At 45.9% G+C, this 19,476-nt stretch overlaps 1 protein-coding gene across 1 annotated transcript; it reads right to left on the minus strand.

Annotated features, from left to right (window-relative positions):
- Positions 1-4,511: 4,511 nt before the first annotated feature.
- Positions 4,512-15,755, minus strand: LOC140105184 (peroxiredoxin-1-like). Its single transcript, XM_072129133.1, has 6 exons — positions 15,649-15,755; positions 13,489-13,607; positions 13,156-13,309; positions 6,919-7,041; positions 6,604-6,734; positions 4,512-4,784 (listed from the first exon to the last, which is right to left on the minus strand). Exons 2-6 carry the CDS (start codon positions 13,592-13,594, stop codon positions 4,759-4,761), a joined length of 540 nt encoding a protein of 179 aa, XP_071985234.1. The 5' UTR covers positions 13,595-13,607; positions 15,649-15,755; the 3' UTR covers positions 4,512-4,758.
- Positions 15,756-19,476: the final 3,721 nt, after the last annotated feature.

The raw sequence follows: 19,476 nt of genomic DNA on the forward strand, positions 1-19,476 counted from the left end.
TTCTTCCTGGTGCATGTAAGTGCTTGGCTTGCGACACAATTTGAATTTTAAATCCTGCGCTTAGTCCAAATCAGTCCGGTTTTCCAATGGCCGCCCCCCCCATTTGTGTCGCATGAAAGTCGACGCAATTGCTGTAAAATCCAATCGCGTGCGCCAAAAAAATCCATAACTTTCATTCTTCTGTGTACAGAGCTATGTGAGGGCTTATTTTCTGTGTAACAAATTTTACTTCTCCGTGACGTTATTAATTATTCCATGTCATGTACTGGGAAGCTGGAAAAAAATTCCAAATGTGGTGAAATTTGCAAAAAAACACACATTTGCGCTACTTTCTAGGCGCTCCAAATAACACCTCAGCTTTATTCTTTGGTTCAGTGCGATCACAGTGATAATTTATACATTTTTTTTTAGTTTTAATTCATTTTCAAAAATTAAAAAAATGTGTATGGGAATTTTTTTTTGCCATCTTCCAACCCCTTTTTCATACTTTGATGTACAGAGATGTACGGGGGTGACTTTTTTGTGAAATTAGCCAATGTTTTTATTGCTACTTTTTTGAGGACTGTGCGACATTTTGATCACTTATTACATTTTTTTTGGTAAAAAACAATGCATGCTGCAAAGGATACAGAGCAAGGTGGGGAAATGTTGAATTCAGAATAATGCACCGCGCATATTACGTCTTCAACCTACCGAGAACACCAGCGAAGCCGGATAGATCGATAGTTAATTTGCACTTTCCCCCGGATAACACAGACGTTTGGCATGGAATGTAGTCATGTGATTACATACAGGAATTCTGGAAATAAGAAACCATATAATGTTACACTGGAATGAAAACCTGCCCTTGGACCCACTGCTCTTAACCAAGATGATAGCGCCCAAGAGGAGATGCCCCTGGTTAGACTAGACATCCAGGCTCTACTGCTAGATGCATTAAGAAGCACTGGATACAGGATTCCTCACCAACAATATCGGAAGTGGTTGTTCAAAGCGTCTGATCAGACGAGAGATTAGAAACACAAAGAGAAGCAAACAAAGAGATTCTTTAGCAAATGGAAACATTTTATTATCACACATGAACACATAGCGGCACATTTACTTACCCGTCCCGTTGACGCCGCCGATCCGACGGAAATGAGTCCTACGGACCCTTAATATATGTGCCCCATAGTAGAGTTAGTAACCCCTTTAAAGCTCACAACATGGTATGATACTGGAGTCCTGAGGGGTGTACACTGGGTGAGCTACAATGTTGAGAGCGCGGTCAAACGGTGCGTTTTGGTTGCGTTTTTATTGCATTTGAAACGCATTACAACAGCTAATTACATTACAGTTAACATTTGCGTTTACAAAACATGTAAATGTTATGTTTCATTAACATATGCATTAACAAATGTAAACAGTAATTTAATTATCACTTCTCAGCTGAAACACATGAAAACGCAGGCCAAAAGGAAACGCAAGCGGCCTGAAGGTCATAGTGGGGTTTGTCTAGTAAACATTTATCCTCCAGCGAATCTGGCAGTAGGTCATGAGGAAGGGTGAAGCAGCAACTTGACCCCACGTGCGCTTGAAATATACCGTATATAATCATGTATAAGCAGAGTTCTTCAGCCCAAAAAAATGGGCCGAAAAACCTCAACTCGGCTTATACATGAGTCAATAATGATGCTCAGCGCGGCTCCTCTTCTATCTTGTCCGCTATGCTCCCATCACCGCGGCTCTTCTGCTGTAACAGCGGCACACACTATGATGCGGCAGAGTCGCCGCTGATGGCGTCATAGTGTCACGGCTCTGCCAGCTGTCACAGAAGACGGGAGCATCATGGAGAAAATAGAAGATGAGCCGTGCATCGGGGATGCTGGAAGGTGGTATGCAAGTTTTTTTTTTTTTTTATACGCTGGGCAAACTAGGGGCTGGCTGGCTATATATTACTGGGGGCTAGCTGGCTATATATTACTGGGGGCTAGCTGGCTATATATTACTGGGGGCTGGCTGGCTATATATTACTGGGGGCTGGCTGGTTATATATTATTGGGGGCTGGAAGGCTATATATTAATGGGGGCCAGCTATATATTACTGGGGGCTGGCTATATATTACTGGGGGCTGGCTGGTTATATATTACTGGGGGCTGGCTGGCTATATATTACTGGGGGCTGGCTCGCTATATATTACTGGGGGCTGGCTGGTTATGTTTTACTGGGGGCTGGCTACATATTACTGGGGGCTGGCTGGCTATATATTACTGGGGGCTGGCTATATACTGGGAGGCTGTGACCAATTGTAAAGGTAAAGGCAGCACTCTGTCTACATTTCAAGGGTTTATTCACATGTGGATACAAAGCTGGGATGCATTTCCCACCCTAAGCTTATACTCGAGTCAATGAGTTTTCCCAGTTTTTGGTGGTAAAATTAGGAGCCTATGCTTATACAGGCAGTCCCCAAGTTACGTACAAGATAGGTTCCTTGAGTTTGTACTTAAGTTGAATTTGTATGTAAGTCAGAACTGTATACATGTATAATTGTAGCCAATTTTTTCTTCTCCCAGTGACAATTGGATTTTCAGAATTTTTGGCTGTAATGGGACCACGGATTATCAATAAAGTTTCATTACAGACACCTTACAGCTGATCAGTGCAGCCTGGGACTAAAGTAAAGCATCCAGAGAGGTCACCAGAGGTCACAGGGGGCAGAGGGGTCCGTCTGCAAGTTGGGTGTCCTCAAGAAGGGGACCACCTGTACTCGGGTCGGCTTATACGGTAGATATTCAAACCTCATCAAGTAACACATTACCCAGAATCTCCATGTACCTTCCCAATACTGCGCAACTTTTACTGGTAATATTTTATACATTTTTCTTTTAAAAACCAAATAAAATGTAAAAAAGCTCAGTAACTGTATTTTTTTTTTTTTGGTGCCTATCGAGGCAATTTAATGAACATTTTATGAATGTTTTTCAGCTGTAAAATCTAAAGATGGAATAAAAACCCACACTGCTGGCAGGATTCCTACAGCTTTGGCTGTGACTAGAGTAAGAGTTAGGGTGAAGACACACATGGCGTTTTTGGGCCGTTTTTGGGCCGTTTTTACTAAGTGCGTTTTCAGATTGTTAAAAACGCATGCGTTAAAAAACGCGTCCATTTTTGTCAGTTTTTCCGAAATTGCGCAATGAAAAACGGACAAAAACGCATGCGTTTTAAAAAAACGGATGCGTTTTTTAACGCATGCGTTTTTAACGATCTGAAAACGCACTTAGTGAAAACGGCCCAAAAACGGCCCAAAAACGCCATGTGTGTCTTCACCCTTAGGGTGATGGCACACGTGGAGTTTTGAACAGGTTTTTGGGTCGTCAAAAAAACGCATGTGTTTTTTACTAGTTTCAATTAAGATAATTGGTCAAACTTGTCAAAAATGCATGCAGTGTTTGACGGACTGCTTAAAAACAGGCCAAAAAACGCCATGTGTGCCATCACCCTTAGACTACTAGTCTACAAAATCACAGCGACGGCCTCACACATGGGGGAGGGTTTTGTATCACTTAGCACAGGTGGATGCTGAAATACTCTGTGCTGCCTGGAAGATTACTAGTGCCAAGTTGTTCTCTGGGAGGTTGTAGAGAGTCTTCTCAACCCCTAAGATGGCTGCAGAGATGTGTAATCATACCTCACACTGCTGTGCTCTGTGCTCTCTGCAGTCAGTGTTATGTATTGTCCCTGGAGAGATGTGTAATCAGACCTCACACTGCTGTGCTCTGTGCTCTCTGCAGCCAGTGTTATGTATTATCCCTGGAGAGATGTGTAATCAGACCTCACACTGCTGTGCTCTGTGCTGTCTGCAGCCAGTGCTAGGTATTGTCCCTGGAGAGATGTGTAATCAGACCTCACACTGCTGTGCTCTGTGCTCTCTGCTGCCAGTGTTATGTATTGTCCCTGCAGAGATGTGTAATCAGACCTCACACTGCTGGGCCCTGTGCTCTCTGCAGCCAGTGTTATGTATTGTCCCTGGAGAGATGTGTAATCAGACCTCACACTGCTGTGCTCTGTGCTCTCTGCTGCCAGTGTTATGTATTGTCCCTGGAGAGATGTGTAATCAGACCTCACACTGCTGTGCTCTGTGCAGCCAGGGTTACATGTAGTCCCTGGAGACCTTTGTGCATGTTAGTAGCAGGGCTGTGATTTATAGATTGTAGCTTCTCCAAGTGCACGGGGAGGGGAGCGGATCTGGGGGGCATTTAGTCACTACATAAACCACCTACCTTCTACAGCGAACAACTACTATTCAGAGGGGAGGGACCATGTAGAAAACTGAGGTGAGATGTTAGACACATTTCCACTGCACAGAGCACAGCAGTGTGAGGACACCCCCTTCTCCCTCAGTTACAATACTGGAATATAAATCCATATTTGGACTCTGCCCTCTTCATAGTGAATTTGGGCCACAGTCAAATATCTTATGAGAAAGTACTCCGGGCCCAGCAGCGCAGATCATGTGACTCCAGACACCGGATCATTTCCAAAAGAATTTTTAATTTAACTTTTGTTAGAGACAAGGAAAGTTACAACACAGAAGTAATGTCACCCTGCGGACGGGCACTGCCAACCTCTACATTATAAAATAGTCCTTAGATACAAGAAAACTTTCTATACAGAGATGAGGCCCTGACTACGACTACGATGGGCAGCACTTCCGGCCTTTAGTTCTGTTTGGAGAAATAGTCCTTGCTCTTCTGGGTGTCGGGCTTGATGGTGTTGCTTTAGGGCTTTTGTTCGGCAGGGCAGACTACAACAGAGAGAAGTTACTGGGTCAATGTTAAAGGGACATTTATGTATAATCATCCTGTAGCCACCATTTTCGAGATCTCTGCTTGCCATCATTGAATGGTAATCTGGCAATCTTTACAAACAATGCTGAGCGTCATCCTTCATAATACTAAACGGCTTTGTTACTATGTATCAGTCTCAGGATTGAAATTGTAACAATCAATTGACAGCAAATCATTGGCTCACAACAGGCAATAAACCTTTATTCACAGACAGTAAGCAGAGGCTTTCTAATTGCAAGGACCATTAGAAAAATTGTTAAGGTTTCATTGTCCCTCCCCCTAGGAGCAGCCTCAGGGTACGGAGGTCACATGCTGAGGGACAGCTTCCAGGATCATCTGCAAATTAATAGGAATTAATCAGCCCTGAACTCAGTCCTCGGACCCCCCCCCCCCCCCTCAGGTATAGGGGTCCTCTAAGTGGGGGAGGACTTGTAAGGACCAGACTCATTGCTCATCATTGTGTTATCCAACTGTTCTGCCCGTCCTGTCCTCTGGGGCTCACAGATGACACCCATGGGTGACACCACTGACCACATTACAGCCCTAACCAAGTCAATAGTCACCCCCCTCCCCAGATTAGGACTTAAAGGGGTGGGGGTTCTGGCTTTATAGAAAAAAAACACAATCCAAGTTTTTTTGCAGTCAGTGAATGAGAACACCGACTGTAACCCTGTACAGTTCTCAGTCACTGACAGCAAGCAGAGCTCTGAAATAGGTTTTAGTTTTACACTACAAAAGGATTCCATCAGGCCCCGGCAAGCCACATGCCGAGGACAGGGACGGGCACAGCAGGGGGATCTCATTACAGATGTACGGCTGTTACCCCATCAGACTGTCTGTCCACTGCACCGCACACACCCGAATCTGCAAAATCAGAAAGAGATTCTGGCGACTCCAAGATGAAGGCAATCTGTCACCCAATTACCGAGCAGCAGCTACAGTCGTGTTATCAGCCGGAGAAACTACTTAGAGGAGATGCTCAAGATAACAAGAACAGCGCCACAGCTGTTTACAGGTCATGTCCGGTACTGCACCTCCGCTATATTCTCTTCAAATACCAGGGTGGTGCAGTGACTGGAAGAAGCCAGCATGAGGTACAGAGATCCTAATTAGATCTGCAACACCCCTGCCAATGTGTTGGCAAGGGAGTGCTTGCGAATGAGGCCCTCTATCTGTAGCATCCCTCTAGAGGAGTCTGATCAACTCACTTTAAAGGAAACCTACGACTTTAAAATGGAAGTTATAACCCTCAAATACCTTGCACCAGGTCAGGGTGAGCTGATGCCGGAGCATATCTTCATTATTAGCAGAAACTGCCGTATTCCTTTCTAAACTATTTTATTCTTTATATTTCAACCACGCTTTGGCGCACCATGATATGTGCTTGGCGCACCATGCGCACGACCGTGCATGCGTCTGATTAGGAGGTGCCAGAGAGACGGTGACGTCACCGAGCTCTCAGGCACACTTGCGCCTGCGCAACTTCAAATTTGCGTAGGCGCGAGTGTGCCCGAGAGCTCGGTGACGTCATCGGCACCTCCTAATCAGGCGCATGCGTGGTGCGCCGAGCACATATCATGGTGCGCGGAAGCATTCCCATACCAAGCACCGTGACCACAGCGTGCCTAGACCCTCCAGCCACTCCGGTATTCTGGGTCCCGGCTGCCTCCAGGCCCAAAGAAAAGGCTATGCCCCGGTGGGGTAAATTGCAGATCCACAAGTGAGACTCCCCCCCCCCCAGTCCGCAGAAGGTCTGGACCTCCCCTGACCAATCACCTTCTCCATCCTTGGTCGTGTGCTGGAAGGCCTGGACCAGCCGCATGGTCTCATCCACCGAGCGGCCAACGGGACGATCATTGATGGTGATCTGACGCAGGATTCCTTTATCGTCAACAATGAAGAGGCCTCTGGTAGATGAGACAAGAGAAAGGTCAGGAGGTGCAAGCTGCCAGCAGGGAGCGGGGAGAGGTTATTAACCCTTTATGACATTCTTTACACTGGTCCTATACAGTTTCCTAGTTTGAGGCCCAGAGCTCCCCCTCCAGTAAATAATCACTACCCCTCTGCAATGGCCACAGAACATCCCCTCACCTGAACATGAGACCCTCATCCTCCTTGAGGACACCGTAAGCCTTGGCGATTTTGTGCGGGAGGTCAGACACCAGGGGGATCTTCATCTTGCCCAAACCGCCATCAGTGTGGGGAGTGTTGGCCCTTAGAAATGGAGAACATGTGCTTGAGTGCGCGTTCACACGTTGTGTTTTGGCCTGCGTTTTCATTGCGTTAGAAACGCATTACAACAGCTGAGGAGAGGGGATTTGCCTAATTACATTACTGGTAACATTTCCGTTTACAAAACGCATCGTAAATGCGATCATAAACAGTAATGTAATTACTGCAAATCGCCTCTCCTCAGCTGTTGTAATGCGTTTCTATGCGCAATTAAAACGCAACCAAAACTCGAGCTCGCTCAGTTTTGGCTTGTGCTTCTAAGTGGCTAGTGAACTTAAGTGAGTTGAAAAAAGCGGAGTTTGAAAAAGAGAAGTCCACAGAACTGTAAGTAACCTACATTTTATATCTCATGATTTATATACTCATCACAGTTTTGTAACTTGGATATGGCTAGCAAGATTGGTGGTATGCTCCAGTGCACACTCTGCCGCATGTATACACTGCTGGAGCAGGAGTTCCAGGGTGAATACCGCTGTGATAGATGTGCCCATATTTTTCTACTAGAAGCTCGTGTTAGAGATCTGGAGGAAGATATTGCACGGCTGCGAGCAATTGACAATCTTGAGAGGAGTATGCTGCTCACTGAGCAAGCAATAAGCGGGGTAGAAGTGGAGGGTGGAGAGGAAAGCCAGCAGGGCCAGGTGGGTAGCTGGGTTACTATAAATAGAGGGAGTAGGAAGGGGTCAAAGAAAAGGAAGGCCAACTCTGACTCTGAACATCCAAGCAAAATTGTGCAATGATGTCAGGACGTCAGTGTCAGAAATGGCAGCCCTAGCGGATCCTGCTCTCCCTTACAGCCGGGGGAGCAGACCAGCTAGTAGTAGGGTGGATGGGAGTGCAGGTAAGCCAAGGCAGCTAGTGGTTGTAGGGGACTCTATAATCAGGAAGACGGATAGAATAATTTGTCGCCAAGACCGCCTCAACCGAATGGTTTGCCGTCTCCCTGGTGCCAGGGTTCGGCATGTGGTGGAAAGGGTGGATAAATTACTGGGGGAGGGGCTGGGGATGACCCAGCTGTCGTGGTCCATGTTGGTACCAATGACAGAATAGATGGTAGGTGGAGGAGCCTGAAGAATAATTTTAAAGAACTAGGTTCAAAGCTTAAGGAAAGGACCTCTAAGGTAGTATTCTCCGGAATCCTACCTGTGCCATGCGCTACACAGAGCAGACAGCGGGAGCTCAGGGAGTTAAATGCATGGCTCAGATCCTGGTGTAGAGCAGAGGGATTTGGGTTCCTAGAGCATTGGGCTGACTTTTCACTGGGGTACAAGCTGTTTTCTGCAGATAATTTGCACCTAAGTGGAAGGGGGGCTGCTGTGCTGGGGGAGAAGATCCTAGCAGGGGTGGCGGAGTATTTAAAGGACACCTGTCATCAGGTCTGTGTCACTTGCCCTGTCACCTCTACCTGTTGGAGCAGCTCACAAGGATCCCATCCCAGCCTTTATCTAGTTATTTCATACATTAATCATTGTAAAATCATCTATTTTTTATCATGTAAATGAGGCTGGTCACATGGTCAGAGGCATTGATGTCACCCCTGTTCCCCCTCCCCTCCCCTCCCCCTGCTCATGTCTGTGTATAATGTATAGCAGTGATGGCTAACCTATGGCACTGGTGCCAGAGGTGGCACTCGGAGCCCTTTCTGTGGGCACTCAGGCCATCACCAGAGATTACTCCAGGTATCTTCCTGCAGTCCCAGACAGCCCAGGACTTGCTGTGCAGAGGTATTTTAAAGTGACAGCTCTACCTGGGACTATTTTCTGCTTTATTTGTGTCCTCAGGTGCTGGTAACAATGAAAACTGTGACAAAGAAGGGAGTATAAATCACAAATTAAATTTCCATGTTGGCACTCTGCGATAAATAAGCGGGTCTTTGTTGTAGTTTGGGCACTCGGTCTCTAAAAGGTTTGCCATCACTGATGTATAGTAAAGCATGGCTAGTTTGTGTACTGCATCTGCTGACATGCTGTGTCCTCCTAATACACAGAGACACAGACATCAGCTACACATGAATCTGACATGTTCTGCTGTAACATGGCTGCCTGGAGCTGCTGTATCTCTCCTATACACACACACATGCACACACAGGCTGCAGGGGGCGTGGCCACCAGCACCAGGAAGCTCATCATTATACAGGCTGTCAGTCATGCACTGGGGGTGTGGCTGTGCCTCCCACTCATGAATAGAGTGGACAGCTTGAATATGCTAATGCTTCATTGGACATTTCACAGGTCATTTGCATACAGGTTTAGGACCTCATTGCTTAGGTTTACAGGCATGTAGAGGGACAATGAAGGGATAGAGGCAATGCTCTCTAATGGCAGTTTATGAAAATATATTTAGTTTAGGGGGTTATTTTGCATGACGGGTTCTCTTTAAACTAGGATCGGGGGAGGAGGAAAAGGAAGACACTGAAGGGGTAGACAGGTCAGAGAGGGGGCAGGTTATGTTGGTGGGTGGTGAGGTGGGCGGTGTATGGGGGCCTAAGGCAGTGGATAAGGAGATCCACAAGTTGCAGAACAGTGGTGAGGATATATGTGCCAGTAAAATTACTTTAAAACAGATAAATAACTGTGAAAATTAAATTGTATGTTCACAAATTCCAGAAGTATCACAGGCAAAATGGGCGAGCTTGAGGCTCTGATATTAGAGGAACAGTTAGATGTTGTTGGTGTAGTAGAGACATGGCTTGATGCATCGCATGATTGGGGTGTTAATATTCAAGGTTTTACACTCTATGTGTATATATGTAATAGGAGGGGAGGTGGTGTATGTATATATGTAATAGGAGAGGAGGTGGTGTATGTGTTTATATGTAATAGGAGGGAGGTGGTGTATGTGTATATGTAATAGGAGGGGAGGTGGTGTATGTATATATGTAATAGGAGAGGAGGTGGTGTATGTGTATATATGTAATAGGAGGGGAGGTGGTGTATGTGTATATATGTAATAGGAGAGGAGGTGGTGTATGTGTATATATGTAATAGGAGGGGAGGTGATGTATGTGTATATATGTAATAGGAGGGGAGGTGGTGTATGTATATATGTAATAGGAGGGGAGGTGATGTATGTGTATATGTAATAGGAGGGGAGGTGGTGTATGTCTGTATGTCAGAAGAGACTTAAAAGCGATGGTGAATGAGTGGTCTGAGTGTGAGGAGGCTGAAACTTTGTGGGTTGAAATTCAAAGCCAAGAGAGCTTTGAATTAATTATTTTGGGTGTAATTTATAGACCCCCTAACATCTCTGAGGAAATAGAGGGTCACCTATATAAACAGATGGAGCGGGCTGCACAGGAGGGGACCGTAGTGATAATGGGAGACTTTAACTTTCCAAATATAAATTGGGGTCAGGGCTCGTCTTCATCCGTGAAGGGGAGACATTTAATGAACATTCTTCAGGATAATTTTATGGTGCAGCTTGTAGAAGATCCCACAAGAGGTGACGCATTGTTGGACCTTGTGATTTCTAACAATGAGGAGATTGTCCAAAATGTCAGTGTCAGGGAACCCCTTGGGAACAGCGATCATAATATAAATAGTTTCCTCTTAAACTTTAAAAAGCAGAAACAGGTGGGAAAATCGAAAACTTTGAATTTTAAGAGGGCCAATTTCCAGAAATTCAGGGCTGCAATACAGGATATAGACTGGGATCAGATTCTGTCAAATGAAGATACTAATGTTAAATGGGAGAAATTCAAATCTATCCTGGGTTTTTATACTTCTAAATTTATTCCAATAGGTAACAAGTATAGACGGGCTAGATCACATCCCGCGTGGCTTACAGCTACAGTTAAAAGGGCAATTAATGAGAAAAAGAGGGTATTTAAAAAATATAAATCTGATGGGTCACCAGAGGCTTTCAATACTTACAAAAAACTTGCCAAAATCTGTAAAAAAGAAATCAAATCAGCCAAAATACAAAATGAAAGACAGGTGGCTAAAGATAGCAAAACAAATCCCAAGAAATTTTTTAAGTATATCAATGCAAAAAAAAATGGGTCAGAACAGGTTGGACCCCTTTATTCTGAAAATGGGGCATCGGTGACTGGAGACCAAGAGAAGGCGGAGTTACTTAATAGGTTTTTTAGCTCCGTTTATACAATAGAAGAGAGAACTTCTGACTTGGGTGGTGCCAGTGCGGGTCATGCACCCTGTAATATACTAGACTGGCTAAATGTAGACATGATCCAATCTAAGCTCAATAAAATCAATGTGTACAAAGCTCCTGGACCAGATGGGTTACACCCCAGAGTTCTTAAAGAACTCAGTTCTGTTATTGCTGTACCACTGTCTAAAATCTTCAGGGATTCCGTAATGTCTGGTGTGGTGCCAAGTGACTGGCGCAAGGCAAATGTGCCAATATATAAAAAGGGCTCTAGAACTTCGCCAGGCAATTACAGGCCTGTAAGCTTAACTTCCATTGTGGGGAAAGTGTTGGAAGGGTTAGTAAAAGACTATATACTGGAGTATGTGACATCAAATAGAATAATAAGTGACAGCCAGCATGGGTTTACTAAGAATAGAAGTTGTCAAACTAACCTTATCTGCTTCTATGAAGAGGTGAGCAGATGCCTGGATGGAGGAGCAGCTGTGGATATTGTGTTCTTGGACTTTGCAAAGGCATTTGACACTTCCTCATAGATGATGGGTAAAATTAGGGCTATTGGTTTGGCAGAAATCATTTGCAATTGGATTGAAAACTGGCTGAAGGATCGTATCCAGAGAGTTGTGGTCAATGATTCCTACTCGGAATGGTCACCAGTTATGAGTGGTGTACCTCAGGGTTCTGTGCTTGGCCCACTATTATTTAATATATTTATTAATGATATAGAGGTAGGAATTAATAGCACTGTGTTGGTGTTTGGTCATCCACTTGGCAAATGAGGTTTAATGTGGATAAATGTAAGGTTATGCACCTGGGGGCCAATAATCCAAAGGCAAAATATGTCCTTGGGGGAGTAAATCTGGGAGAGTCCCTTGTTGAGAAGGACCTGGGGGTACTAGTAGATCATAAATTGAATAACAGCTGCCTCTAAAGCTAGTAGGATCTTGTTGTGTATCAAAAGTGGTATGGACTCTCGTGATAGGGATGTAATATTACCACAATACAAGGCACTGGTTCGGCCACACCTGGAATATGCCGTCCAGTTCTGGGCACCGGTCCATAAAAAGGATGCCCTGGAGCTGGAGAGGGTTCAACGTAGAGCCACAAAAATGATAAGGGGTATGGAGGGTCTTAGTTATGAGGAAAGATTAAAACAACTAGATTTATTTAGTCTGGAAAAGAGACGACTACGAGGGGACATGATTAATTTATTTAAATATATGAATGGTCCATACAAATAATATGGTGGTAAGTTGTTTCAGATTAAATCAAATCAAAAGACGAGGGGGCACTGTCTCCGTCTGGAGAAAACAAGGTTTAATCACCAGGGCTTTTTTACTATGAGAACTGTCACTCTGTGGAATAGCCTGCCTCAGGCGCTGGTCACAGCAGGGACAGCAGAGAGCTTTAAGAAGGGTCTAGATGCCTTTTTACAACAAAATAACATTGATGGTTATGTTATATAGAATTGTTTCCCCTAAATCCCTTCCTCACCCAATCCCTTCCCTTCCTTGGTTGAACTTGATGGACAAGTGTCTTTTTTCAACCGTATAAACTATGAAAACGCAACATGTGAACGCGACCTGAAGGACCAGGATCAGGTGTAGCAGAGCTGGTGCTGGGTCACACAGTTGAGCAGTGGTCACCCAGCACCCCCACACATCAGCTGTGTGATCGCTGCAAAAGCTCGGAGGTGTTCAGTTTCGTTTAGTGAAAGGGGCAGAGATGCCGAACCAAGCGTGGCCACTACACAATGTGCGGCGCTGTGTCTTGTAGGATGTAAAGAGGCTGCAGGACTTGTCTGAATGCGGTCGTGTCCTCATTCAGAGGATTATAGGGGTGCCCGCGTACGGTCTGATCAGATAAGCACTCTCTCGGATAGGGGATCAATATCTCCCGATCACCTCTTTAAGTCACACAAGTGCAGCGCTAGAGCTCACTGACAGGAAGCAGAGATGTGGACAACAAGGCATTCAGGGGGGCACCTACCAGGCCAAGTGACTGAAGTGAGAGTCCACGGATGCCCCAATGACCTCACAGTTCAACTTCTTGAACTCCTCCGCGCGTTCACTGAAGGAGATGATCTCCGTGGGACAGTCGGATGCGAACTTCAGGGGGTCGAAGAACAAGACCACGTACTTCCCTGCAGGAGGAGAGACCACGATGAGATCAGGCTACACACATTACACACATTACATTACATTAACGGAGCTGAGCTGTAGTACCAGGCACAATACATGGACAGGGTAGGCGCCGTTTCTATAAGAACGCTCCCACGTCATTAATCCTGGACACCCCTTTGACAGGTCCCTAGCTGCGCACCTCTATAGTCCGAGAGCTTCAGGTCCTTGAATTGTCCATCTGGCATCAGGGCTTTGGCGGTGAAATCAGGAGCAAGAGCTCCAATCTTCGCGTTTCCGGCAGACATGATGATTTTTACTCTAAGAAGGATGGGGAAAAAAATCCATTATTATTCCCTCCAGAGCTGAACTTCCATCATTATTAATAATAAACAGCCACAATTTAGTAAATTAACTAGAATCATTTGACGGAGAGCGCAGGCAGAATACGAAAATGTAGACGCGGCTTCAGGATCTGCGCAGCCATGATCCAACATTATAAGCCTTAAAGGGGCGCTCCACCCAAACCATACACCTGGACAAGGGGCAGGATACAATGTAACAGAGGAGGGGAATCTAAACGGATCTGTTACTTTGTGTCACTATAATAAAAGGTCATCACCTTGGAGATTGATGGTGGTTCCCACTCCAGAGCAACAGGATTCTCTAATACAATGTGGGGTAAAGGATAATGTACTGCACCCCCTCCCCAACACAGGAATCATCCACTACAGCAAAGCGGGGCTCCTCCCCCACCATGACGTATGACCCCAAATACAGAAGAGCTTGGGGGTGTATATAGCGCCCCCCAATGTATTACAGCGACCATACAAACACCTGTCATTCACTAGTGGATTGTGACCACAATAAGATTGAATAAAGTTTTAGTATTTGGAATAGGATTTATCCGATGATTCTGCAGGATAATGAATAATGCAGACGGAATTATTCGGGAGATGAGGATCTATTAGATGGGATATAATCCGGTCTGTATGGGGTTCAGATTTTATCTCTTCTTTGTATTATGACATTTTTCATGCTGTGTCAATTATACTCAATATTATGTTATGTAATGACGACAGGAAGAATTCGGAGTCTCCTAGATGACAACCCACATCCGGAGCTTCTCCTGGTGCTGGAGATAAATGTGCCCCCCCTCCCCCCACACCATGTAAACATGGCCTCTATCCACTGACAGCAAGCAGATTATAGAAAGCCATAAGAATGTGCCCCCCACCCCAGAGGCTCCGGAATCTGAGGAAAGTTATGGGAAAACTCTAATCCTCCTCATAAATAATCACAATGTGACAGACAGATCTACCAGCAGAGGAATATAATCCCGGGATATAATCCGATACAAAGTTACACTGCTAGAAAGACACAATCCTATATACAGCCTGATACATTGTAACACTGCCGAGGGCCATCTATACACAATACTATAATCATCTCCACTGACTGACACATTGGGGCTAATTTACGAAACAGAAATCATCGGGAAACAGAAATCGTCGGGAAACAGAAATCGTCGGGAAACCCGGTGAAAATGTGTTCCAAAGGCCCTTCGTAAATGAGCCCCATTGTATCTGGTACTCTGTCTGCCGTTACAATGTATCAGTCAGCGAGTCCTGGTCCAGGCTCCAATGTCCGCGCTGCTGCCAAGAGACAGAATTTCTCCATCCAAATCTCCTGCCAAATCCAGAGACATCAGCATCACCGGGATCAGGAGACAATCACTGCCGGGGCTGCCGGACCCCAACACAGTAGGACCCCCACATAATGAGTCAGATGAGTCAGATACCATCACTGTAGAGAGCTGCTGGACCTCTACAATTCTTCCAGCGACACATTATTGATCAGGGTGGGAGGACGTTGGCACCAGGTGCCCCCCCCCCCCCCCCCAGGATCCAGAAGTTTCTCTCACTGAAGTTTGTAGTTACAGACAAATATCCGGCAGCTGAGTCCTCCGGGTTATAACTGCAGCAAGTGTCCCGAGACAGCGGCTCCTGGGGCCCTCCATGTACTACAACCCCCAGCATTGACCCCCAGGGGGCAGCCGCACCATCACCCCCAGAGAGGCTCCTGGAGCGCTCCGTGTACTACAACTCCCATCGTACTGACAGCCTGAATATGAACCAAACTTCTGTGACAGGATCAGAACTTAATGTACAGAGAAAACAAACTGTATACAGCCCCCCCCAAAAAAATATATATCAGACACTAGACACCCACCCATATATACCATATACCCCCCCCCAAAAAAAAATACATATATATATATATACACACACACACCGCCTTATATACTGTATGTGGAGGGATGTGGTGGAGGCTCCAGGTCTCCCCCCGGGCGGACACTCACCGGTCTCTGGGCTCAGGCGCTCGGTCTGTAGAGGCGGGAGGAGAAGCAGCGGGAGCTCCTTATATCCTGCTGCTGCATGACCCCGCCCCATCTGCAGAGCATCACCCCTCCTACTCTCATCTTGTATCTCCTACCCAAGAGCATCTCACCCTCCTCCTGCACCTGCTGCAGAGCATCTCACACTCCTGTATCTCCTACCCAAGAGCATCTCACCCTCCTCCTCCTGTACCTGCTGCAGAGCATCTCACCCTCCTCCTGTATAACTCTGAACCTGTTGCTGCCTGTTCCCCCTGGGCATCCGCAGAGAGTGGAGAAACCTGTTTCATTACGTTATAAGGCGATTATTTTATTGTGAAGTCCTGGAGTCGGTGACAACCCTATGGTTGCCTATAAAACATTCCTGGGGCCCCGAAGATCGGGCCCCAAACAATATAACACATCCCTGGTTTCCTCATATGGGGCCCTCCAGGCTGGGTGCAGCTGCTGTCATTGCACCTCCGCCCCTGGCGCTAGGCCAGGTCCGCACATCTCTGCACTTCATATATATATAGAAGCCACTGCAGGTGGCAGCCGTAAATATAATAAAATAATAATAATAATAATAAAAACTTTATAATCCCAGAGGGAACTTAAAGTGTCACATCCACGTTACCCAATCCAAACAACAATATTGACAAATAAAACACACATAAAACCACATACAAACAATAAAAAAGAAACATTGATTTCACATTAATTTAAAATCCCCTCTGTCATTTCTAAAAGCAACATACAATCCTGACTCGGTCTGCCCGTCCTCACAGTATGTGACAGCTCGAGAGCAGCGGCTATAAATGTTATCTTAAACCTTTCCGACCTGCACCCCATAAGAATAAAATGGCAACTAAAACCTCTCCTCTGTGCCTGGAGTACGTCATACATGGGGTGGTCGATATTATCTCTGAACTTATCTATTTTTCTCAAAATTCCACACTTTACCAGCTCCTCCCATTTCTCAAAGGACGCAGCCACTACGGAGGATTCTTAATGATCTTATCCAACCTTTGGCAATCTCTACTAGAAATACAGCCACCCCAAGCTGCTAAAGCAAAATGCACTCATCATGACTGTACAATAAATCATCGACCATCATCGTCTTTGACACATTAAATGCCCTAAACCTCCTTCTGCTTACCTTTTCTATGTGCTGATGCCAAATGAGCTTATTGTCTAAAACAACACCCAGGTATTTAGAACTACCGACCTGCTCCACTTCTGTCCCTGATATATTACGTGATTCGGACATATCACCCCCATTTCCGCAAAAAATTGCTGACTTTCGTCTTATTAACATTGAGCACAAGCCTATTTGATTTACACCACTCAGTGAATATTTTCACTGTCTGTCTATCCTCACTATCATCCCCCTCCTTAATACAGCCACCAGGACAGAGTCATCTGAATATTTCTGAAGGAAGCAGCCCGGACCATTTTTCCTAAAATATGAGGTGTACAAGATGAACACCAGCATAACCCTGTAATTTCGACTCCAGCAGCGCAGGAATGATTGTTTTAAACGCGCTGCTGAAGACGAAAAACATCCGGCGAACCTCTGTTTTGGGGGCTTCCAGATGAGCACAAACTCTATGGGGAACATTTACTTACCCGGCCACAGGCGTTTCCGAGTGCCTGAAGATCATGCACTCCGGCGCGATTCACTAAGATTGTGCGCCCAATTTCCTGAATGTGTCGCTTCCCCGCTCAGGTCCGCCGGAGTTCACCTTCTTCGTCCCGGGGTATGTAAGTGCTTGGATTGCGACACAACTTTTAAGTTAAATCCCGCAGTTTGTCCGAATCCGTCGGATCGTCTGATGGCTGCCCCCACCCGATTTCTGTCACATGAAAGCCGGTGCGATTGCGACACAATCCGATTGCGCGGGACACAATCCCCTTCTAAATGCCTGCCCCCAAAAGGTCAGAAAACCTGACGGAAATGCGGCAGCAGGACCCTTAGTATATAAGCCCCATTGTATCAAATTGATCAGGTTGTCATCTACTCCCAGCCCACCCCAGTTTGCAAGTGGTTACAGTGCTGTGTAACAACTCAAGGATTTTCGTAACCACTGAGGTCCATGCTATTGGTCTATAATCGTTTAATGATTTCGATCGTGGAACTTTTTAAACTGGAATTATAACCGATGATTTCAGGGATTTACTTTAGTCCCTTCCACACCTTATTTGTTCTCTGTTCTGACAGCTTCTTCTCCATTCTTTCCTTATATGCCTTCTTACAATCTCTTACCTTTTTGTTTAACGTCCTTCAATAGGCTTCTATAAGAAACATCGTCCTGTAAAGCTCGCCTCGTCATACACAACAATTTCTTGAGCTCTCCAGTCATCCACAGTTTATTGTTCACACATATTTTGACCCTTTTTATCGGCACTATGCTGTCTATGTAGTCAGCGACCAAATCCACACTTAGATTTACATCCCCCTGAGCTTCCTCGCATAACAATTCCCAGTCCGTTGTTGCAAAACAGTCTCCTAATTTCTTTCGATATTCCTTCACACTTCATATTTCTCCTAGGTATAGGTAGCCTCTCGGACCCTCAGAGGTGACTCACCAGGTAGACCTTGGCAACCATGGGCAGGGTCCAATAGCAGAGGCCAAAAACAGAGTGGGCAGTCCTGCCCACCCCCGATATAGAGTACAGGGGAGGAACAAGACACCACACCCCAAGTGCCAGCAGATGCATCAGGACCCCGTTACAGGGCAACAAGCACCAATAATTGGCAGGGGGCCCCCCTATGATCCGGGCCTGTGTGGCATTTTTGCAGAGTATTCATTACGGAATATGAGCCACTGGCTCATTGTAACCAATCTACTGAAACCAAACTGACAAAGACCTGAGGCAACCGATCACCGCCCCCCGCCCCCTGGTGACGTTTGGGGGAGCAACAATCACAACAAACATAGCGCCGCCCACACACCACCATCGATAAGGTTAATGCCTGCAAACAGTGCCAAGACCGATAGCGGGTATAAGCTGCGATGTGCAGCAAACACACTCGGAGCTGGCGATATATTATTGTGAGCTGGCTGGCTATATATTACTGGTGGCTGACTATATATTACTGGGGACTGGCTGTATATTACTGGTGGCTGGTTGGCTATATATTACTGGGGGCTGACTATATATTACTGGGGGCTGGCTGGCTATATATTACCGGGGCTGGCTATATATTACTGGGGGCTGGCTGGCTATATACTACAGGGGGCTGGCTGGCTATATATTACTGGGGGCTGGCTATATATTGCTGGGGGCTGGCTGGCTATATATTACTGGGGGCTGGCAAGCTATATATTACTGGGGACTGGCTATATATTACTGGGGGCTGGCTGTATATTACTGGGGGCTGGCTGTCTATATATTACTGGGGGCTGTCTGGCTATATATTACGGGGGCTGGCTGGCTATATATTATTGGGGGCTGGCTGGCTATATACTACAGGGGGCTGGATGGCTATGTATTACTGGGGGCTGGCAGGCTATATACTACAGGGGGCTGGTTGGCTATATATTACTGGGGGCTGGCTGGCTATATATTATTGAGGGCTGGCTATATACTACTGGGGGCTGGCTATATATTACTTGGGGCTGGCTGGCTATATATTACTGGGGGCTGGCTGGCTATATATTACTGGGGACTGGCTACATATTACTGGGGGCTGGCTGTATATTACTGGGGGCTGGCTATATATTACTGGGGGTTGGCTATATATTACTGGTGACTGGCTATATATTTCTGGGGGCTGGCTATATACTATAGGGGGCTGGCTGGCTATAT

The sequence above is a fragment of the Engystomops pustulosus genome, chromosome 10 (genome assembly GCF_040894005.1).
Source record: "Engystomops pustulosus chromosome 10, aEngPut4.maternal, whole genome shotgun sequence".
NCBI lineage: Eukaryota > Metazoa > Chordata > Amphibia > Anura > Leptodactylidae > Engystomops > Engystomops pustulosus.

Bases quoted from the DNA above. Each gene is read 5' to 3' on its own strand.
- LOC140105184 (XM_072129133.1), bottom strand. From the start codon at position 13,594: ATGTCTGCCGGAAACGCGAAGATTGGAGCTCTTGCTCCTGATTTCACC. The intron at 13,310-13,488 runs GTGCGCAGCTAG...CTCCTCCTGCAG, and splicing joins GAAGCTCTCGGACTATAGAG to GGAAGTACGTGGTCTTGTTC. The intron at 6,735-6,918 runs GTGAGGGGATGT...CTCATCTACCAG, and splicing joins GATGAGGGTCTCATGTTCAG to AGGCCTCTTCATTGTTGACG.